At 46.3% G+C, this 23,446-nt stretch overlaps 1 protein-coding gene across 1 annotated transcript in view; it reads right to left on the bottom strand.

Annotated features, from left to right (window-relative positions):
• The window catches only part of ANO2 (anoctamin 2), a 343,971-nt gene that overhangs the window by 35,328 nt on the left and 285,197 nt on the right, over positions 1 to 23,446 (bottom strand). The window contains exons 17-19 of the mRNA XM_086714259.1: positions 10,114 to 10,225; positions 7,875 to 7,932; positions 7,610 to 7,710 (exon numbers count right to left, since the gene is read on the bottom strand). Of these exons, the coding sequence (XP_086570385.1) occupies positions 7,610 to 7,710; positions 7,875 to 7,932; positions 10,114 to 10,225 (271 nt within the window). The remainder of the gene's footprint in view (positions 1 to 7,609; positions 7,711 to 7,874; positions 7,933 to 10,113; positions 10,226 to 23,446) is intronic.

Genomic DNA, 23,446 nt, shown 5'->3' with positions numbered 1-23,446 from the left:
GTGAAGAAAAAAAAAATGAAAGAGAGAAAAAAATAAAAAGAAAAAAGAGAGAAGGAGGGAAGGATGGAGGAAGGGACGGTCTGGAATCAGAACTAAAATTGAGACTTTTCCTCCAGATAGCAGTAATCAGAAAACGTGGCCAAATTTTTAGTAAAGAATAATCAGTGGTTTTAATTAAATATGGAAAATTGAGCACATGTATATATCTCTTTTCTGAAACACGACTAAAATGATAGCGAATGAATTTTAGAATAAACAAAACCACAAGGTTAAAGAAAACAGTCATGAATACAGCAGTGTATAAGAGATGTTAATAAATACCTTAGAATACAGACAGTGGATAAAGGGGTTAGCAAAGCTGTGATGGCTGAACACCAAGTGCCTGCAGTGAAAAGCAGCAGAAAAAAAAGCAAGCCCTCTCATGCTGGAATCTCAAAAAGGTTCAGAAGTTTTAGGCACTAGGTACTGCTAAAGGCAGGCAATAGTGATTGGTCAAGGCACTGCTTAAGGAGGAAGAGTAGACCCTAGTGTCTCTGCCCAACCATATTGCCCAGGTGACTGACTACCACTTCTCCCACAGGAGGATTAAGAAGTTTATTAATTAATCAGCAGGATTAAGAAGTTTATTCAGAGGAAAAAATGAACTGGGGAAATTACAGATCTGAAATGAGTCCAATAAAATGATCGGAAGTAAAAAAATCAATAAACTCACAGAAAAAAATAGAAAAGAAATAAATAGACAATAGGAAAGAAAAGACAATAGGAAAGAAAAAATAGAAAAGAAAATAAATAGACAATAGGAAAGACAAATAAGCAACTCCAACATTTAATCAGAGAGAGAAGACAGAGAAAATGGTGAGGAAAGCATAAAGAAATATAAGAAAATGTCCAGAGCTGAAAGATATGCATTTTCTGATTGGAAGGACCTACTCAGCATAATGATGAAAAAAAGGACTTCCACCAAAGCCCATCACCATGAGATTTCACAACTCTAGGAACAATGAACATGATTCTAAAAGCTTCCATGACTAGAGAGACAAACAGATTCTCTAAAAATTATTTGGAACAAAAAGATATTAGAATTCTCAACATCAGTCCTTGACATTAGAAAGCCCCAGGGGAATTTATTAATATTGAGAAGGCAAATGATTTTTAGCAAGGGATTTTATACCTAGCCAAAGTATACATCAAGTGCAAAGGCAGAAGAAAAAATGTAAAACATGCCTTTAAAAACAAGGTTTTTAAAAAGATATCCATGCATCCACTCTTGTGGATCCACTCTTGTTCCTGGAGAATGAATTTCACCAACCAATGATATAAAACAAGAAAGGTAACAATGGAATCCAGCAAACAAGAAATTGCAGAAAAAGGAAGTGCTAGATCTAACTGGGATTCACAGCTACATAGAAGGTTCAGTGAACAGTTTTGGTTTGAACAGGAGAATGAAGATTCCCAGAGGATGGTCTCCAAGAAAAAAACAAGACATCTGATGTGTTAAATGAGGCCATATAGCTGGGAAAATGGACACTTAACTACTGCCAATAATGTGTAGTAAGTATCATGAAGGGAGAAGTTTAGGTAATTATGACAAAATAAAACAAAGAAAACTAACCTGACCTGAAGCAGGGGATGTTTTCCCCAAGGAAGAGATGCATAAACCAACTAAATGATAAAAGATGGCAGAAGCATAGGAAAGGGAAAGTGGCATGATGGGTGAAGATGTGTTCTAGGCAGAGGAGATCATCTGTGCAGTGGCCAAAGGCAAATATGAGAACAGCTCAGAGAAGGGACTGAATGGAGTTCCACATGCTCGGAGCATGGAGTAGGAGAGGAAAAGTGAGGAAAGAGAAGAGCAAGAAGGCAGCACAAGTCTATGGCATGGAAAGTTAGCCATATTAGGCAGTGACCCAGCTGACAGATTATGGCAGCAGAGTCCAGGGTAATTGCAGTGGACATGAGAAGGAGGAGGCAGACTGAGACAGGCTCAGGAAGCAGACTTAAGAAGCTGTGGTGACCTGTACATGGGAAAGAGAGGAACCAAGGACCATTTTGGGGTCTTCAGGCTTGCGTGTGGATGGTGGTACAGTTTGCTGCGACAAGGAACACTAGAGAAGAGGCCCTTTTGATGAGGGGGAGGCAGGCGTGTCAAGGCAGAGGATCCCACAGGACAAGAAAGTAGGGATGTCTAGTAAGCATTTTATACATGGGTCTAGAGCCCTGAAAACAGATTTGGGTGGAAGCTAACAATACTGAGAATCATCCTGGAGAGAGCAACCAAAACCATAGCAATGAGCCCCACCTGTGGATGGAGCACAGGGAAGGAATACCAACAGTCCAGGGATGGGGAGAGGGAGAGGAGCTTTCCAAGGGCAGGAAAGCAGAAGTCACAGGAACAGAAGGCCAACTGCTAGACCATGTAGCAAAGAAGGGAAGGGCAGAGGGGAGCTTCAGGAATGACACTGCAGTCACTGTGTAATACACTGTGGGCACGTCAAAGACGATGAGGGGAAAAACAACCCACAAGTAATTCTTATGAACCCTTCCTTCCCAGAAGCTGCCCTTCTGGAGATCTCAGTGACCATTAAAAAAATTAATAAAGAAGGTCCCTCAAGAATAGGATTTAACAGGAATCCTGCAAATTGTATACCATACAGATGGGCTGTTTGGAAAACTTCAGATTACGATTCCGGCTGTACGATGCACTCACTCGTTAAAATAACTCCTTTGATGTTACCCGCTTGTCCTTTTCATCTGCTCTGCTATTTTTCCGTCCCTTTTTAATGACAGGTCCGAGAAACTGTCTGGAAGGCTTGGAGCCTTTCCTTTGCTTGTGCCCCATGGGCTCATCCCAAGACCATGGTGATTGTCTGTCACACCTTAGGCCTTCCCACTGCAGGAATCTGGGGCCTAGGCAGCTCCGTATGCCTCAAGCCTCATTAAAGAGGGCAGGACTAAGCACTAAATGAGCCAAACAGGATGAACACAGCAACCTCTGAGCTATGATTCCTCTCCTTGACACCTGACAAGGTTCAAATTTGTTCCTTAAACTTCTGATTCATGGCCAGATTCCACTGTCTTTGAGAACACAGACCTCCTTTGCCTGTGATGGCTTTAAAGTGAGACTGTTTTATGTCTTGAAATGTAATATTTATCACATTTACTGAAAAAAAAAGCATAAAGTTTATAGAATCTTGCTGGCCGTGTCCAGGGTACATTACAACTATTTGGGGATGTGATCTGGTGTTTTTAGTAAGAATAGGGATGGGGGGACATTTTGCTAGTGGAAGTATTGATCTATTTGCTCTGTCTCAGACTTTGCCCAGGAAAGAATCTGGCATTTGGAAAAGGTAGGCATTTTACCTTTTATTAAAAAAAAAAAAAACACCCATCTTTCTGAATGATAAAAGGCTCATTTCCAACTTTCCTTCAAGGAAGACTGGAACTAAGTTTGAGAGAAAATTATAGTGAGAAGTTAGGATGTGGGGTGGCACGTTTTAGGGGCACCATCTGATTCATACCAAAAGTCTATATTGCACAAACACATATGGGAAAGGCAGGGTGTGGGGGGCAGCAGTGAGGGAACAGAAACCCCCGATAGGGGACTCAGGTAATAAATAGCACAAGATCAGATTCTGCCATACCGCCCACCATGTCTGAAGTCATCTCAGATGGAGCTGCCGATGAGCATTGTTCTGGGGCCTGTAATGTTTAAAACCATCCAGTTCCTCTCTGGAAAGCATCTGTCACAACTGTGTCAGGCCCCAGGAGCCTGGGGTTGCTAAGTGGGGATAGTTCAAGGCCAGATCACGCAACCCAGTTTTATTTATTATCATGTCTTCAATTAGTCACAGAGCTGCCTTTAAAGAGCCTAGTGCCCCCAGTTTTATGGCCTCCCTTTGAAGCACTTTGTGTTTCCATCCCCAGGGTCTCTGAATCAGGCCTAGCCAAGGTGGGACTGCTGCCGTCTGGTGGAAGGTGCCTGGAGGGAGCTGGGCTTCTGCACGGCCCTGTCTGGGACACCTGCCAGATTTAGGGGCAGCAAAGGAGAGTCTGAGAGAGTTGGTGGAGCTTATCCAGGTCCCAAAGGGCAGCTGTACAGTAACCATGGACATGCCTAGTATCTGTGCCAGCCTTGTGGAAGCCTGTGGGATTAAGAAGTGATAATATTGCTCTAAAGCAACGTTTCCCAAGCAACAGTCACATTCCAACAGCAGTTCATTTGACACCTTTGGAGGTCCTTACACTTGGCCCTCATCTCATTAGATGCTCCCGTTCAGCTCATTTCCTGCTCCTGTTCAGCCCCTCTGATGGTGGTTAAGGAGAAAACCCCAGTCTGCTGCTGGCATGTCTTTAACAACTCCCCAGTGCCCGTGCAGCTTCCTTTAGAACAAAGAGAATGCAGATCTTAAGCTAATGTCATTGGTTATTTAATAATGTTTACTTCTGACTGTATTTCTTTCTACTGTGATTTGCTGTTCACAGTAGCTGATAGTGTTCATGTTCCATTTTCAGAAATGTAATGAATTTAAATAAAACATGAGTTGCTTTAGAGGAAATTAATATGCAACAGTCACTTAGGTAGTTATGGAGAAAAAAACTTAAAGGTTAGTTCACAAATCACCAAAGATTGGACACAGTGTTCTACAAGAAGCCTACTAGAGTATACAATTCTCAAGGGCATTAAAATTGTGGTTATGGTATGTTTGTAAGACACACACACACACACACACACACACACACACACACACACAGAGAATCTACTAAGAATGTTGCATCCTTCAACCTCAGGGAGAGAGGTAACTGACTACCTGGCTTACTGATAAAGGTCACTTAGATAGTCTCTTAATATTTTAAAACTTTCTTTGGAAAAATCTTAGAAAACTACTTCCAGAAGTAGATGATAAACATCTTCTAATTGTATAATCTCATGTTTTTTTACCCCAAATATTCTTAACTAGTATAATCACCTACCTAACTCCTCAGCCTTGCTTCTGTTTTTAAAAATGAAATCCGGTATCTAAGACTAATATTTACCTCCCTTGGGGAAAGAATTTGATGTAGGCTCTGAAGGTACATGACTCAAAGGCCATCAGGCCCTGAACAGAAGAGAAAAACAGTGCTCCTGACTTGATCTTTTTAATCTCACTCTTGGGCTTGCAACAGTCACAAAGCGTCACTTACAAACATAAAGCTAATGACATTCAGTAACACCTTGGCTGCCTGGAGCCCCTAAGAACGGTTCTTCCTTTCTCGGATTTCATATGCTCTATTTTCGAGATAGCTGAGCATTTATCCAACCTTTATTTGTACATAAGCCAGGTTGCATGAAAATCTTTCTAGAATAACTTTAACAAGGTCACACAGTGAGTATACTACAATGGCTCAATTTAAACCCAGATCTATTGGACAATCTCTGTCTTACTGAAATGTGCTACCCCCTCCAAAGAATTCAAGACCAATGGGTCTTATTCTTATCATTTATACCTCTTCTTCCTGTCAGGTCAACTGTCATATCTCTTTTGACTTGGAAAGACTCCTTTTTATTTTCTTGCTTATTTCATGTTTCTCAACTGTGTCATTCATATAAGGATATCTCCAGGTGCTTAAACTCTGGATTGGATGGGGTCTAATTTATTGAGAGTGGGTTCTGAGCAAGGAGGGGAAAATCCAAAAATCACCATCATAGTGATTTCATGTAACTGAACTCAAAATACAACCTGTAAAATTACAAGAACTTTGGAGACAGAAGACTCCAGGGCTTGGTAGAAGGATTTCTGCTCTACATCCTCAGGGATTAATTACATACTTATTATTATAATTAACTATATATCTTATGTAGTTCATATATATATTATAATTAACTACACAGTTAAATTGTATGTGTCCTTTAGCAACCCAGAAACTGAAATGAGGAACAATCTTTTGAAACAGAAGTAACTTGTATTTGGAAGCAGCAGTGCCCAGTTTTATTGAGTAGAGGACATGGTCACAGAATGTCACAGCTGAAATGAGAACACCTTGGAGATGATTCTAATGCCATTATTTTCATCAGGAGATGAGGACAGCAAGACTTAGAGAAGTGATTTGTCCCCAGCTTCATGAGTCACTGTACAATTTGCATCAATTAATTAAAGTGTGGCATATTAAACACATATCAAGCATAAACAAGAAAATTTAGCCTTTGAGGCAAACAGCCATGTGTTAACTTCATCTGTTATGAAGTAGATGGGTGGGGGACATGCCAATACACTGTCCAAACATATGCCTGAGCTCTTGCCTCTCTTCTATCTATAAAAGGCCTCTGGTCCAGAGTAAATGGGCTAAGTAGTAGAGCAGATGTCCAGGCATAAATAAATCTCATGCCTGCAAGCTGTATACAATTCCATCCAGAGCAGAATAATGATACACTGGAAGGACAGGTGTCTTTCCCAGATGTCTGAAGGAGAATGGACACTTTCCTTTGTAGCAGCAGTGGAGGGGCTGGTCCCTTGGCTTCAAAGGAGCCAGATGTGGCTTTGGTACATCTTTTCTTGGGCTGTATATTTTCTGGATGTTTCTCCACAACAAATGTAGTCTCTCTCTGAGATGGTAAGCTCCTAGGGGACAGTGACCATGTGTCTTACCAGCTTTGCTTGACTATCACCGAATGACTGTCAACCAGAAAGCTGGGGATGGGGCACAGTTTCAGAGGGCTGGGTTTCTCAAAATTGATGATTTCCGGACTGGTGACCAGAGGCTGGCTGCAGCAGGGAGGTGAAACAAGATGTCCAGACACCAACATTCTTGCCAGTCCTTATACCAGAAAAACACACACCCAAGAGCCATCTGAGATTGTGTCAGTGTGAGGACAGAAAAGCACCCTAAGCATTCAGCCTAAGTAATGGTACGAGAACACCAAAAAGCAATAGAAATGTGTGGTGGTGGTGGTGGTGGTGGTGGTGGTGGTGGTGGTGGCGGCAGTCAGGGGAGGGGGGAGGGGTTACATTTTTCTTTGACCTGAAGGTAGATTTTCACTTACTGCATTTTCTTTCCTTTTAGATCTAGTGCCTACAAGTCTGTGTTTATTTTCAAGTCGATCTCAATGCAACACTTAAGGGAAAGAAGTCCTTTTGTGAAATCTGTATAAAACCATGTGGGAGGAGAGAGAAGATCCACATGCAAATCCAGCCTGAGCTCCATCAGCTCTGCACCATTCCCTCCTCCAAGACCACGTGTGTCTAAAGTATTACATAGTATTTCCCCCTTTCGTATTCATTTCTACCCACCATAATGAAAGTCTACATTACTTATTCAGTGGGAGGACAGCGAGCATTAAAAATATTTTACACTTTGAGGCCCGAGATACCTGAGTCCTGGCTCTGCCACTTAGTCATTACATTACTTAAGCAAGTGCTTAATCTTTCAGAGCCTCAAACCTCCCCAATCAGATGGGTAGACAAGCCTCGTGGGAGGGGCCCTGCCTCATGGGGAAAACTATTGGCAAGTGGGCAGAGGAGTAAATAACCAGGCTCTCTGAGGGGAGGAGGCAGGGAGCATCCTGCTGAAAGTCTGGCCCTGCTGGGCTAGGCCCTGGTGGCAAGTGAGGAGATAAGAAGAATTCATTACATACGGGACTCCGATCTCAAAGATGTTATTCTGGATCAGCTGCTTCCCCAACATGATGATGCTGAGCTGAATGCAGAGCTCCATAAGGCAGCCTCCCGGAGCACACTGCCCAGAAGAGAAGATAACAGTAGATGTGGTTAAGACCAAGGGGAGCTCAGAGAAGCAAGGGCAAAAAGTAAAGCGTGCGAAACGGGGAAAGGGTGAGGCTGAGGCCAGGGGGGCGCCTACAAACCACCAGCCAGCCATGGATCACTGGTGGCTATACTTGCCTCTTCCATGCGGTAGCCATCAAATACATAAACGTAGCTTCCAGGTCTGCCCACGAACCTGAAATCCACAAGCATGGGAGAGTTAGGGAAGGAGAAAGGCAGGGTTGCTTGTAGGCATGGCCTTCAGAGTGGAACAGCCACCACCTGGCATCCTCTTTGAAAGTAGGGGCTAAATCACCTAGGGCCCTCACCTGTACTACCCAGGGTTCCAGGGAATAGGGGCCGAGGCTGGAGCTGGTGTGGGGCTGGGAAGGTCACATGTGTGGGTGTGCATGTGTGACAATCTCTGAGCCTAAACACCACACGGTTTGCATGATACCTAAGTGTACTTTCTGTGCACCTTCTTCCCCCAACTAATGCCAAGAATTGAGTTCTGATTGCAGCTCCTCGGTGAGAGCTTTTGATTTCCCAGGAAATGAAGGGGGAGACAGGCCAAAGTTGCAAGTACAGATTCCTGGGGTCCGAAAAGAAAAATCCAGACTCCTAACTGAAAGCACCTGAAGGAATGGAAGCAGCCTGCCTCATGCTTCTTCCAAGTAGGGTCTATTTTACTGGGGAACAAGAGGATGGGGCAGGTGGGGGTGAAGCAGAGAGGTAAAAGCCAATCATGGAACCAGACAGGTAATGAGAAGATTCCTTTTCACTTGTAATGTCAGCCCCTCATCCACCTGTTGAAATCCTACCCATCTATTTAAGGCTCAGCTCAAATCTTTCCTTCTCTGTGAAGTCTTCTTACTGTCTCTGTTCACAATTACATATTTCCCCATCACTTTCTTAACACTTCTCTTATGGCATTTACTGCAGTGTGCTGTTGACAAGACCATCTTTTTCAATATGCCACAAATTTACCTAAGGGTCAGGACCCTATTTTTTGGCCTGGAATTTCCATGTATAAAATTTGCTATGGATATTAAATCTAGAGACAAAGCACCAGTGGAGTATATACCCATTAATACAGACAGTCTCTCTACTACTATAATTTCATAAGAGTCAAGAGCAGAGATCCCAGGAAGGACGCTGTGGTTTTAGTCAAAAAACATTTATAAGAAACTATCAAATATGTACAAGAACAGTTCTTGCTATCAATGCCTGCTTGATGAGATTTTAGTGATAGGAAAGCTTCTTGACAGTTAATCATTACTGGGAAATCTCCTTATAGGTAGCCAAGTGATCTAACCATGAAAAGTATTCATCAGAAGTCATTTTACATCCAGACAGTCTATATAATAAAGAATCTGACTGGCCTTTGTTGTTGGTTCTTGGGAAAGCCTCTACATCCTTAGAATTTCTTGGTTGGAGTCTCTTTGTTATTCATGGTGGCCTCTTGGGACTATACCTAAATTTATGCTAATGAGATCACTCAGGATGGGGGAGGCTGTGCCAGAAAAACCAACTATGTGATTAGAGGGTTGAACCTTTGATCCATGTAATAGCAGCCTGACCTCAGGGAGAGAAGGAGGACTGGAGGTTGAGCTCAGTCACATGGTGAATGATCTAACCAATCATACCTACCTACGTACCGCAACCTTACAAATTCTGGCCACTGAGGCTTGGATGAGCTTCATGGTTGATGGTACACATCAACGTGCCAGGAAACTGATCCATCTTGAGGACACGGAAGCTTCTGTTTAAGACCTTCCTAAATCTCACCCTATGTGCCTCTCCCATTTGCTGGTTTGGGTTTGTACCCCCTTTCTATCGTAAAACTGTAATTTTAAGTGCAGCACATTCCTGAGTTCTGTGAGTCATTCTAGAGAATTATCAAACCTGAGGAGTTAGTGGTCGTAGCCAGTGGGTACCAATCACAAGTGGCATAGGAACCCCAGGGCCTGCAGCTAGTGTTCGGAGTGAGCAGTCTCGTGGAAGATCATGCCCTTACTTGGTGAAGTATGTGCTAACTCAGGGTAGCTAGTGTCAGAAATGCATTGAAAGACTTCCAAATCACTCACCAGACCTGAAATTTCCTCCTACGTCATCCTCAAAGTTGGGATGTCCAGATTATTCTAAGACTCACCCTCTGGGGCCCAGGGTCAAATCCCTGCAGTTTCCCTGGTTACCTGAATCTGAAGATTCTAATCCAAAATGATGTGGTGCGAATGCCATTGTTTCAGGAATGACAAGGTGGGGACAGAAGTGGGGAATAGGACTGAGGGTGTGAATGGGCAGCAGGGACAAGCTGACTCTAGCAGGGACCCCTGTCTTAGTGACAAGTCACCACGTGTGACACCATTATACTCACCGCCCCTTGAAAAAGGCCACATAGAAGATAGGCGAGTAGGCATTGACAAACTTTAGCAAGAAAGCTTTGAGTATCAGGCGCTCTTCAAAAGTCTGTTCTGTTTTTGGAACCTCTGAAAGATAAGAGCAAAGATGCTAAGACTGAGAGGCATATTTTTCACCTCTTCAGAGTTTTAATCCCTATTACATAAGCCATTGGTCTCTTGGCTCTTACTGCTTCAGGGTAGAAACCAAGAGACCTGTCTCTCTAGCACAGCAGAACTGAAGTCATCTGGGAGTCCCAAATGGTTTACCAGATACTATGAGGCTACAGAAGGCCAAGGGTACATATAATCATCACCTTTCTCCTTCCACTTCCCTCTTCTTACCCACTCTAGCAATGGTTTCTTACCATACCCCTCTGAGGGGGATCTTGGCTGGCAGAACTTTCTCCAACCACCCTCTCTTCATCAAGGGGTAGTCAGCTTTTCCCTGTGTGATTGCTGCTTCCATAAGATTTTATCTGAACAAAATCCCTGATGAAAAAGGCTTGTTAACCAATGAACAACAGTCAATAGGCAGCAAAGACTTGTCTTGGGCACCATGACATTGTTCCTCTTTTCCGCCTCCTCCATTTCTAGCAGGACAGCCTGGATCTGTGTGCTCTCTGGATACGCTGAGACACTTCTCATGCACTCACTCAAATGATGAAGGATCATCAGATAAGTGAAATAAGCACAAGCCTAATAATGTCTCAAACTCGGGGGCCACAGCCCCATTGAGTTCTATGAGGTCCAAGCAGAGGAGCCAGCTGATAATCCCCAAAGGGGCCTGAGAAATACTGAGCAGAAAACCTCACTGATGCCTTTGGAAGACCCGAGACCCATGGGATGCTCGGTGGACAACTGGGCAGAGTGTTTGATGGGGATTTCATAGACTGTGACAAATGGCTTGGCAAAGATAGGAGGTTAAAGGGTCACATTTCAGGGGCAGAAAGAAAGCACCAGCCCTGTATCATGTGCACTGATAAGTATCGCCTGAAAGCGTGCTGAGCACAGGGCCAAAGTACCAGGACCATGCCAGCCAGGAGGTTCCGTGTCCAGATGAGGCTGACACATGGACCCACCTGACTTGTCTGCCCACCTGACTCACACATAGCTTTTGTCAGGATCTTTGGAAAAGTGGACACGAAACTCTGTTCCCTCCCCTGGAATTCCTTTCCCTGGGCCCTCCTCTCATGTACAAATCCTTCATATCCTTTACCATTCAGATCAGATGTTGCCTATAATCTCCTTCCTGAAGCCTTCCCAGATGACGTCAGATGGTAGAAATCTCTTTTTCTCCTACAGTATTTTACATTTCTCTGTATTAATTACCCACATCCAAGCCCTTTGAAAACCACAACAGTAGCTTTAATTAATCCTCTGTCTTACTTGGGGTGGCCCTCTGTGTCAAGAAGTAAGCAGTTTGGGAGTAAGTGGCTTATTTGGGAAGTGCTCCCAGGAAGCTTGGGGTAGTGAGACAGGAGTGGGGAAGACAGCACGGATGTGTTCACGAACAATTTAATGCAGCAGGCTACCAGGGCTCAGTCCCACTGGGGGGGGGGGGTCTTTTTAGAGACTGTGAAACCCCCCTCATAATTATTACACTGAGGAGTGAGAGCAAGTGAAGCCCCTACCTGGTTGAAGGTTACTGCTGGACTTGACTCCCTAGCACTTCCACCTTGTCCTATGCATGGGCTGAGCATGCTCACAACCAGAGAACACCCACATGCAGGGAGCTGCAGTGACCTCCTGGGTGGCCAAAGGGATCATGCGCTTTCAGGAGTATCTGCTCTGATCTGCTCCACACCTGTTGCATACATCTGCTATCTCACGTCATCCTTACCTACTTGTGTTGGGGTGGGGTGGGGGGGGCGGGGAGACAGTACATCTCACTGTTATAAATAAAGGCAGCTCAGATCCAGAGAGATTAGAGCCTTGCTCAAGATCACACAGCCACAGTGGCTCTTATGGATTACGTAAGAGTTAAGGTTTTGAACTCATATCTGCCTGTCTTCAAAGACAATTTTTACTCTGCCGCACTGTGAAATCAAGATCTTTGATTACTGTTTACATCGCACATCCTCTGTCACCTCCCCACCCTCCACCCGCAGTCTAACATGATATATACCTAGGAAATATCTGTGACTGTTCAGTCCACATTAATTGAACACCCGCCGTATGATGCCAGGATGAATGAAGACTTTACACTCCTCAAAGAGCTTAATTTAGCAAGGTCTCTGTGAAAACCTTTTGCAAACTGCTAAGTCTTTTCAAGACTGAATCTATGAGTGGCAAGGTATCATTTCCCCTCAGGTCATGGCGGAAGGGGATCTTAGGGAAAGAATGCTGTATTTCCATGATCTGTTTTCCCACACAGCACAGTGCGCCCCTCATTCATTTGCAATCTTAGAACACAATCCTGAGGATAAGAGACAGTGCCCAACATCATCAGTGTGGTCCAAGCACAAGCATAAACCTACTAAAGAGACAGTCACAGGCATGTGTGAGCTCTTGGGGATGAATGGCCATGGGAGGGGCCTTGAGAATGGGAAAGCTTAGAGATGCAGGTAGTGATCACAATTGTGATCTGGCCTTGACTTCTCTCTAGGCCGAAAGAGCCTTGGGAGATGAGAGCTACTCGTTGTTTAGTCATGTCCTAGCCCCCATGAGCCCTAAGAAACATGGCATCATCCTTAGGCAGGCAGTGACATGGAAAACCAGCTCATTCTCCAGGTGCCTCATCATCCTGAAGCCTACTTGAGTTTGCTTATGCTTACGAACAGTCCTAGAGGCCCTGGCAGGCCATGCCGAACCTACAGAGCACCCAGTCACGCTATTCTGGGCTCAGCTGTGTGTTGAGGGGAGTGACTATTTGATTGTGTCACTCCAGAGGTGGCTGTAGGGGCAGATTTTTGCATCAGACACACCTGATTTCAAATGCAGAGCATAATTAGAGGTCTGAACTTCTATAAAAAGAATAATGACATCCGCCCAACAGGGTTGCCCTGAAAACTGCATAGGATTCTTAGAAAGCCCGCAGCCTAGTGCTTGGCAAGTGCCAGACCTCAATCAAGGATAGCTTCTGTTGTCCTAAAGTGTTCTCTTCTTGCATCACCTCCTCCAAGCTGGCAGCCCTGCTTTCTGCAGCACGGTTGGGCCATCCGTGGCCAGGTGTTTGTGCACATGTCTTAGCCCCAAAGATTCTGGGCATCCTTTCCATGTTGTTTAATGAGCACTTTCTACCAATCAACGGGGAGGATAGTGAGATCCTGCTGGCACATAGCTGGGAAAATCTAATCGAAACAGCCCGTCCTCACCTCTGCAGAAGTCCACCACCCAAGCTTCCCGAGGTTCTCCAGACAACTATGAAAATAAACACTGCCAGGGAATCTGGAGACACTGTCCTCATTTTATAGGAGATGAAGTTGGAAAAGTCTACCGTGCTATCCCTCAGCTGGCAGACAGCTTGGTAGTTTTCTCCTTCCTTCCACGCCTGGAGGGACACGGCATTGCCCATGAGACAGAAGTCCGGGCCAGTCCCACACTGCCTTGCCCAATAAGCATTTGGATAATGATCTGTGTTCACCATTTACAGTGAACACTGTCTCAGCTGCTATTTCTTCTTTAGTTTATGTACATCAGCAAAGCCCCTCAGATATTTAAACTGTAAGGCCTTTTCTGTTCCTGCTACAAATTCTGCCTGACAAAGAGGCCAGTGCATCCCTGTTTGATTTATGCTTCTCAAGTCTTCCCTGGGCTCAAGATCCACATCCCTTTCTTCGGTCTGATTCCTATTCTCCTTGACAAAAGAAAAAAATGCTGAGGCCCAGGAAATGCTTACCATCAATTTCTAAGGTCACTTTCCATTTTAAGATCTCATAACCATAGGGGTGCCTGGGTAGCTCAGTCTGTTAAGCGTCTGACTTTAGCTCAGGTCATGATCTCATGGTTCGTGGGTTCAGGTACCGTGTCGGGCTCTGTGCTGACAGCTCAGAGCCTGGAGCCTGCTTCAGATTCTCCCTCTCTCTCTTTCTCTCTCTGTGCTCCTCCCTGGCTTATGCTCTCTCTCTCAAAAATAAATAAACATTAAAAAAAAAGATCTCATAACTGTGAACCCCCATGTGACTGTTAACCCTCACTTTCCCAAGCCCCATGCCACCCTCCCCTCGCCATGCATGGTTTGGGTGGCAAAACAAGGAGCATAGTCAGATACACCTTCTGGTAGGCCACAGCTATCACTAGATGTACTCTTCTAAGCATATTCATTGAAAGAATGAATGAATGAATGAATGAATGAATGAATGACATGAAAAAATATGATTTGGAATAGTGAAAAAATATTTATCATTTATTAAAAATTCCCTGTCATATTCCAAGGACCACTGTTTGTGGGTATGGAGTCACAAGAAAGACAGATCTGCCTAATTTCAATTTCAATTTAATTTAATCGATTTAAATTTCCCTACCTTATCCACAAGATAAGAGCTGGGGATGTTGGGGTTAGATGCAGGGCCATGCCCATGCCACGCAAGGGGCAGGGAGGGACAGGAGGTGAGGTGCTCTCTGCCAAAGAAGAAATGTAAGTGATGGGGGAGGGGCAGAGGCACCCAGCAGAAATGTTCATTAACTTCCCTGTCATTTGTAGTGGGATCCCATCATTAGCATCTCCACAGAATCTTTAGTAAAGACGCATTAAAACCTGCTTTCCTCACCAGTGTTGAAAGAGTTCTGGGTTTGTTCTTAGGGGAGGGATATGCCAAAGGACTGAGTCCTGCTTCAACATGGCCACAGGTCATGAACAGAGACCACCATGTGCCCTGTTGTGTTACAGAGGAGAAAGAGACACAGAGAGAAGGAAGGAGGGAAAGGGAAGGAAGGAAGGAAGGAAGGAAGGAAGGAAGGAAGGAAGGAAGGACGGAGGGAAGGGGGGAGGAGAGAGGGATGGAGGCAGAGAGGAAAAGAAAGGAGGAGGAGAGAGGAGGGGAAGGGAGGAAAGAGGACGGAAGGGAGACAGGAAGGAGGAGGGGAAGGGAAGGGAGGGAAGGAGGGATGGAGGGAGGGGAGGAAGGAAGCAAAGGCTTTCAGTAGGATTTTGAGCCTTTGTCCCATGTACCTAAGGCAGCCAATTCAACAGTAACAACCACTTCTTGTCTCTCATTTTAAAATAGTTTGGGTATAAGAAAATTAAAACTGATGTCACCCCAAAATAAGTATTCAGGTCTAAGGAGCTGAAAATTTGGAAACTTGTCATGTAAATGTGGCTAGAAGGGGATTAAGAATGAGGAACAGAGAGGCACGTGTCTTTGATTTTCTTTTATAATCTCCTTTGAACTCTTTGTACTCAGATCTCCCAATCCCTGCAGGAATTTCCTCCAAGTTCTGGGGAAAGAGAATCTGATCCTTTCAGGATGCTTTACTCCAACTGGAAATGAGTGGCTCCTTTCCTCCATACTGATAAATCATGGGCCTAGTTATTATTTATTAGTTTTATTTCTGAAAACAGCCTTTGCCTGCACCTTTAGGGCCATGAGCCATCATAAATAATGGGCATTTCCAATAAACAATCCAAATCCGCTTGATAGGCCACTAAATCAGCTGGATGCCCCCACCTCAGAGAAGCTCTGCAGCCATGTAATGTGCTTCACAGAGCCTTCCAGGGAAGGCTCCCAGGGAATACCTTCCAGGGATGGAGATAAGTGGGGTGGGGGTGGGGGTGGGGTGGGAGTGTTAAAGCCCTGAAGCTCCAGTTAGACTATTGGATCTGTCTCAGTAGCCAACACTAGGAACCTCATCTGTCTATGACAGAGACTATATGACTCAAGAAACAGAACAAGTTTTCCCAGGGTCCACTTGGGATGGGATGGTGTCTTCAGTACAAGCAGAACAATTTGTACTGCAGGCCACTGGGCAGGATCCTCTCATAAGACACAGACCTCTGGAGTGGTCTGAATCTGAGACCATGAGAAAACAGCCCAGCCTTATGCTTCATAAAACTCCAAGCCCAGTGCCTTTAGGCTACAATCGCTACAGGGAGGTGAAGTAGGGAGTCAACACAGAGAGAGTGTGGGTAAGTAGAAGGCAACCCTTCTCTGTCATTATATGCTCCTGAAATCCCATATCCCCCAGAAAGTCACCCCAGGTTGACTGGAGGCCTTCTGAGGGTTTTGCCTGCTCCCAACCTGTTGAAGCAGATTTCCAACAGAGGGCAGACTCTATCCAGGACCAGGAAGGGCAACCACATGGAATTCCTATGCAGAGCCATTACCCAGCCCCCCTTTTTGTTAAGTGTTAAACCTCTGGAGTGTTGTGTCATGAAAAAATATGAGTACAAATGACCCAGCTGTAAACTGCCTTGGAAAATAATTAGTATGAAAGCCCAAGTTAGTCCCAGGGGGCCAGCTCAGAATTCAAAGTCCCCAGAGCTCCATCCTAATCATATGGAAACAGTATGGCCAGCAAGAGGATGCCAGCTGCAGAACCTGAATTTTTGAAAAGCAGCTCGGGGTAACTGGAGCCCCCAGCAACCCAGACAGCAGATATAGAATGATGGTGACAAAAGGAAATGAGATGTCCAAGTGTATGTTTCAGGAAGTACCAGCCCCGGCACTGCTCTGGGCAGAAGGAAGGAGGGCCTGAACTTGTGTGGCTGAGTCAGAAAGCAGAAGTGCCTGCCCCTCTCCCCGCCTCTCCCCCAGGGCAGATCCAGCTTCTGCAAACAGCTACGTTTTCTGACAGCCCTACCACCTGGCCTTCCGTGTGTGTGTGTGTGTGTGTGTGTGTGTGTGTGTGTGTGTGTGTGTGTGTTGTGTGTTGGGGGCGGGGCAGAGGTAGGTGTGTCTCAGCCTCCAATGTGATGCTGTTGCCTTGTTTGTGTCATCGGAAAGGAATCACCTTAGGAGAAACCAGCCAGCTGGGTAATTAAGCAGCCAGAGCATTGCCTAAAGGAGCTGAGAGCCCCAGAACTAGAGATTAAGGAAGGGCACTCCTGAGATATGCCTGAACCCTAGAGAATTCCGTAGTGCAAGGGATCCCTCCTTTAGAGTCAGGAAGATGACTTTTGATCCCAGACGAAGGGACGTGAGACCTGCTGTGCTGTCTAGCAGCCTAGCCCAAGGTGACAGCATCACAGGGCATCTCATTTTAAGAAAGAAGGAGACTAGGGGCGCCTGGGTGGCTCAGTCGGTTGGGCGGCTGACTTCAGCTCGGATCATGATCTTGCATTTTGTGAGTTTGAGCCCCATGTCGGGTTCTGTGCTGACAGCTCGGAGCCTGGAGCCTGCTTTGGATTCTGTGTCTCCCTCTCTCTCTGCCCCTCTCCTGCTCAAGCTCTGTTTCTCTCTGTCTCTCAAAAATAAATAAAGATTAAAAAATTTTTTTTTAATTAAAAAAAAAAAAGAAGGAGACTAAATAGGACGGGAGCATCTGGGAGGGGGAAGAGGAAGAGAGAGAGACTGATTAATACTGTTATGGGCCAATCAGGAAAACCCCATGCTCAGTGCCCACTATGTGCCGGGCACTATACGGGCACTTGCCATGGATTCCCCATGTGATTGCTATCACAGCCCTGTGAGGACTGTCTCCCCATGGCAATGATAGGAGTGGGGAGACAACAGGTAGGTGTGCCTGGTTTGTGGCCATCGACACTCCCACGACACCAGTGGGTCATCTTGCAAACACACACAAGTCTGGAAAAGCCCGGTGAGAAGGAAGGGAGTCATTCCACCTTAGCCCATCTCCTCATGCCTTTCCAGGGAAGGCAGCTCAGAAGGAATGCTTTTATCTTTTTCATCCTTCCCTAGTTCCACAAATGTTTATCAAGTGACTATTGTGTGCCAGGCATCAGGCACTGGGAATACAGTGGTGGCCAAAACCAATAAGCTCCCTGCCATGAGGAGATTACAGTCTAGAAGAGGGGCATAGATTAATGAGACCATTCTGGAGAGCAATGAGGATAAAAGGCAGGGAGATGAGAAGAAAAGGGGGCAGGAAGATGGTTTTAGTCAGAGCGGTCAAGAAGGGCCTCTGGAGAGCTGACCTCTCAGCTGAGGCCCCAGGGATGTGGTGGAGGGAGCACGGATGAGCTGGGGAGGAGCCATGGGTGGTAACCACAGGGAAGGGCAGCAGACAGGAGAGACCTACAGATGTGTAGAGGATGGAAAGACCCCAAGGACTGGAACATTCTGAGCAAGGAGAAAGCATTTATTAGGCAGTAGAACTGGAGGAGAAGGCAGGGGCAGGTCAATGGGACTTCACAGGCCACAGAAGGGACTTAAACCTCACTGGAAGTACAATGGGAAGTCGCCTTGGGGTTTTGCACAGGGGAGGGATATAGCGAGATTATATTTTAAAAATATCACAGAAGATGGGCTGTGTATATGTGTGTCAAGAGGGAGATAGGTATGGAAGCAGAGAGACAAATGAGGAGTGCACAGTGGTCCAGGCAAGAGATGGCCAATATTAGGATGGAACCTGTGAACTGTGATCAGATCTGGGGTATATTTGAAGATGGAGTGGACAATACTTAACAGACTGGATTCTAGGTTTGAAAAGAAAGAGAGAAAGAGAGAGAGAGAGAGAGAGGGATAGAAAGAGTGAGTTCGGGTCCGGGATGACACTTGGGTTCTAGTACAAGCATCTGAGTGGTTGGTGGTTCCACTTCCTGAGAGGGGAAAAAAGTGGGTGAGAACTAACAGGTTTGGAGGGAAAATTAAGAATTCAAAGTTGGACACATGGAGTCCTTGGACCTCTGTGCTTCTGTCCTCCCTGGGCCGTGCCCCCAGTGGGATGGAGCACTGCATGAACTGTACCATCCTTCAAAGGTACCCAGCTAGCTTCAAGGAACCAGAGCCTTGAGCAAGTCATGGCCCCAGGTGGAGGGCACACCCTGTGATATCCCAAGTGCTTCCTGCTTCTGGTCTTTTTCTATTGTCTGTGACACAACTCACAAGGCTGTAACAGAAGAACACAGGAAGACCTTGGGCCGGAAGGACTTTTCTGTCCCAGTGTTCCCAGATAAGGGATTTATTTTTCTGCGCCTCACTGTCCTCATTCCTAAGATGGGACCTTCCTAAACATTTCTTGTAGAGTCTGAGGGAGATAAAGTATGGAAAGCACCAAGCATAGAGTAAGGGCTCCAACATTTGCTTTTATTATTTTATGTACCAAAGCATTCTAGCAGACATTTAATTTCTACACCTGCCTCCTCTTTAGTGAGACAGGTACCTGCAAGTTACCTAAAAATCTTGACAGAGTCCTCTTAGAAGATCGGGGTGGGCATCACTTGGGTTGGTGAGGGCCCCTGGAGTCACCAGGGTAACCTCTCTCTGAGGGAGATTCAGAGGGATAGTATCAGATCTACTGTGTTTTGAAGGTTAAGAAGACAAGCTGTATGTCCCGGAGCCTAGAGGATGGATGACATCTTGGAGATGGGGGTAGAGGCATAGACGGGTGTCCTGAAAGCAGGCGACCCTGATGGCTGCAGACCCTTGACTGAGCTCACTCTAGAGGGGAGGATCATCCTCCCTGAAGAGCAATGGCCTGCCCGGGGCCTGCGACCCGGAGGGACCCTCTCAGCAATGGCCCAGACTCTTCTGTCAGATGGGACAGGGCCAGCATCCAACAGCAATGCTGTGTAGCAATGAGAGGAGGGCTGGCCATACTGCAGGTCTGACTTCCCTGTTTAAATGTGGATGTTGGCCTGACCGCCTCTATGAGTCAAGATCCCATCAGGAAGCAGAACTCCCCTCACTGGTTCAAAGGAAGTGACCCTAATGAAGGTATTACTTACTGCAGTGAGGGGGCAAGGAGAAGAAATGGTGTCACTGGAGCCCAAGAAGGGCCATGAGGGAGGACTCATCCTGTAGAATCTGTGGATACACGCAGTTTTTTTAAAGCTTTTTAAATGTTTATTTATTTATTTTTTGAGAAAGAGTGTGTGTGTGTGAGCGGAGGAGGGCCAGAGAGAGAGGGAGAGAATCCCAAGCAGTCTCTGCACTATCAGTGCAGAGCCTGATGTGGGGCTTGAACCCATGAACCATGAGATTATGACCTGAGCCGAAATCAAGAGTCAGACACTGAACCAACTGAGCCACCCAGGCACCCAGAAAGGGTGCATTTTTGTCAGAGATGAGGGAGAAGCAGGGAAGAACTACCCCCAATTCTCCCTTGTGCCTGCTAAGCTTCCTTCTGCTCTTCCATGGCTTCCTATTGAAGTCAGAGCAGGGGGCCCCAGTGATACTATCGGCAGAGCCTCGGGGATGCAGGACATGGTGCAAAAGGGTGGAGAAGGGGTCTGGAGAGAAAACAAGGCAAACAGAGAATGCCCACCATACTCCGTTCTCTTCTTGTGGCTTAAGTCTTGAGTCTGGGTTCTTAGAAACTCAAAGAAAGGGAGAGAAATATATCGGACTTCCCACTAACAGGAGATATGAGTGCTTCAGTGACTAACTGGAAAAAGGAGAGAGATGTGTTCATAGTTACCGTTCAAATTTGGGAAGAAATTCTTGCCAGTTATATGAAACTATTACAAGTAGCATGCTGCTAATAATAGTTTCATATAACTGGCATGGATTGTTCCACGAACTTGGGCTATAACCATGATCAGGTCTTTTTTATTATTAGCAGCAGCTTCCCATGATCCAGGACCCTCCCAGACAACATTTACAATACTTCGTGCCCGCAGCACCAAGGGGGCCCTCAGACAATGGCAGAATCCACTTTCACCACACCCTTCCCCTGGCCTCACAGATGGGCAGGCAGGAGGCTCTTCCTCCCCAGTTGCCTGAGGCCACCCAGAGAGTCAGGAGCTCAAATACAACCCCACGGACCTGACTCAGGCCAGATTTCAAATTACCAGCACTACAGCCCCCCCACCCCCCCGCCCTGTCCTCGGGAAGACATGGGTCCTGGCTGCACGCACCCACCTGCATCCACTCGTGTCTTCGCTGTGGAGGTACCTTCCTGAGCAGACTCGGTCTGCAGCAAAGCCCACTCCCCTTGTCCCAGGGATCCAAGCCAACAAAGCCAGCACGTCCCCCCTAACTCTGAAAACACACGTTGCCCACATTTGATGGAAAATTAGATCCATCCATGTATGTCCAAAATGTTCTTCTTTAAAGAATTTCTGATGTCCTGGCAGCCTTTGGTAGCAAGATTTGTCTCCTTTTTTTCCTTTCTTCCCTCTTTTCTCTTTAGTAGTGATACATTGGCTTTTCCTGATGGTAGCTTAGAACTGGATTTTAGACTGAGCCATTTCAAATCCTCAGAAAAAAGCTTTTTTAGAAAATTTAATAAAGCATGAGGGACTCCAAAGTTTGTGAACCTGCGCAGGTGTCCTGATGCACGCAGACCTAGGAGGCAGGCGACGATGCGCTCAGAGTTTGCTCCCTCCAAGTCTCCCTGATCGTCTCAGAGACCCCTACCATCTGCCACTCACATGGGCCGGAGCATTGCCTTTTAAACCTTCTGGAGCCTCTGGTGTGCTTTCTTTGGCTTTCTCCACACATCTAAAGTTCCCTGAGGAACCAGGACCGCTATATATTACCAGACAGTAGAACATCACAGTCTTAGAGTTGAGGCCTGACTCACCACCTCCCAGCCGCATGACCTCGGGCCTATTAGCTGTTTATCTCTGTGTCTCAGTCTTCTCCACTCTAAAATGGGAGTGTTAAGAGTCCTGATGCCCTTGGGGCTTGTTTTGAGGATTAAATATACTGATAAACAGAAAGTGCTTACAGCAGCGCTTGGCATGCTCTAATACACATACACACACATACTCACACATGCCACTAACCAGATGCTCCTGGGTCAAGTTCCTAAGCGTCTTCAGGCTTCCCAGAAGTGAAATGAAAGCCATGACCAGTTCCCAGCTCTACGGTGACGATTCTGTGGGATGATGTATGTACAATGTCTACCAGTGCCTGGCACATGGCAGGTGCCCCCAAAAGTCCTTCACCCCATCCCTCTTTTTGTTCCCTTCCTAGCCCCACTTCAGTGGCCCCGGGCAGCAACACTCAGAAGCACGGCATCATCAGTATTTAAACAACTCAAGAACACAGCCATTTTCCTACAACTTGGAGACTCTGACTTGGCACACCACCATCCTTTGAGCACCTGCAAGATGCCCAACCCCAAAACTAGGAGAGGCTCACCACAGAGTGAAGGGTGAACCACACAGCTCCACACACAGCCAGCGCTGCGCACACAGTTTTGAAAGGGAGAGGGAGAGAAGGTGGTGGTGGAAGAGCTAGAGATCGAGAATGATCCTGATAAAAAACAAGCTGCTGACATCTTGGTTATTAAGGCTAGAAGCCTGCTGGCAGCCCTGCCCCTCTCACAGCTGGAGTGCGGACATGCTCCCCATCTGGGCCGAGCCTGACCCATGCCTATGTTGGTCACGAGAAGACCCTACAGTTTTCAGGAGCTCTGGACATCCTGCTCCCCATGTGTGGGTTCAGAAGCTTGCTGCCTCAAAGGCACTGTCTATCCCTGTGCCAAGGAAAAAGCATGGTCTTCATGCTTGTGCACCCCACCCCCGGCCAGAATTCATATGTTGAAAACCTAATCCCCCTTGTGATGGTATTCAGAGGTGGGGCCTTTGGAAGGTGTGGCCTTTGGAAGGTGCTCAGGCCATGAAGGGGGATCCCTCAGGAGTGAGTGGGGTGCCCTTGTAAAAGAGGCTCCAGAGGGGCCCCTAGTGCCTCTGCTATATGAAAGCACAGCCATAGGACCTGGGAGAGGACCCTTCCCCAGCCCTGTTGACATCCTGAGCTCAGACTTCCAGCCTCCAGAGTATGAGAAACACATTTCTGCTGTTGACACCCACTATGTGGTATTCTGTGATAGCAGCTGGACAGGCTAGGACCAAAGCATGCCTTGAGCTCGTCTACTTGGTGACCCTTGTCACCTTGCCTCATACCCTGGCCTCCCATGACATCTGAGCCCGGTCTGATTTTCCTAGACATCTGGGGTCCTGATGTCCTGCCCAGCTATTGCTTGTTTCCCATCTCAGGAACCAGACCCTTTCCTATAAACCATCACCTGGGACCCCTTCAGGAATGAACAGATCACTGGGGACTGTACTGTCCCACCTATTCATTGGGATCCTCACAAACTAATTACTGATGCTTGCTGAAGGGGGCTACCCACCTTGCAGAGCAGACTCTGGCCACCAAGGCCCCAAGCTTCACTCATTTTCCCCTAGCAACCCCATCCCACCACCTAGGTCCCAGCTCAGTCTCTGCCCCACCATTGCCATACAGCCACCAGCTCACGGTGTGTCTTGCACCCAAGCCTGTGACCACTGTTACCATG

Source organism: Puma concolor, chromosome B4 (assembly GCF_028749965.1).
Source record: "Puma concolor isolate L17-30 chromosome B4, mPumCon1.1.hap2, whole genome shotgun sequence".
NCBI lineage: Eukaryota > Metazoa > Chordata > Mammalia > Carnivora > Felidae > Puma > Puma concolor.
Note: the sequence above shows the minus strand (reverse complement) of the source record. Positions and strands in the feature narration are given on the sequence as shown.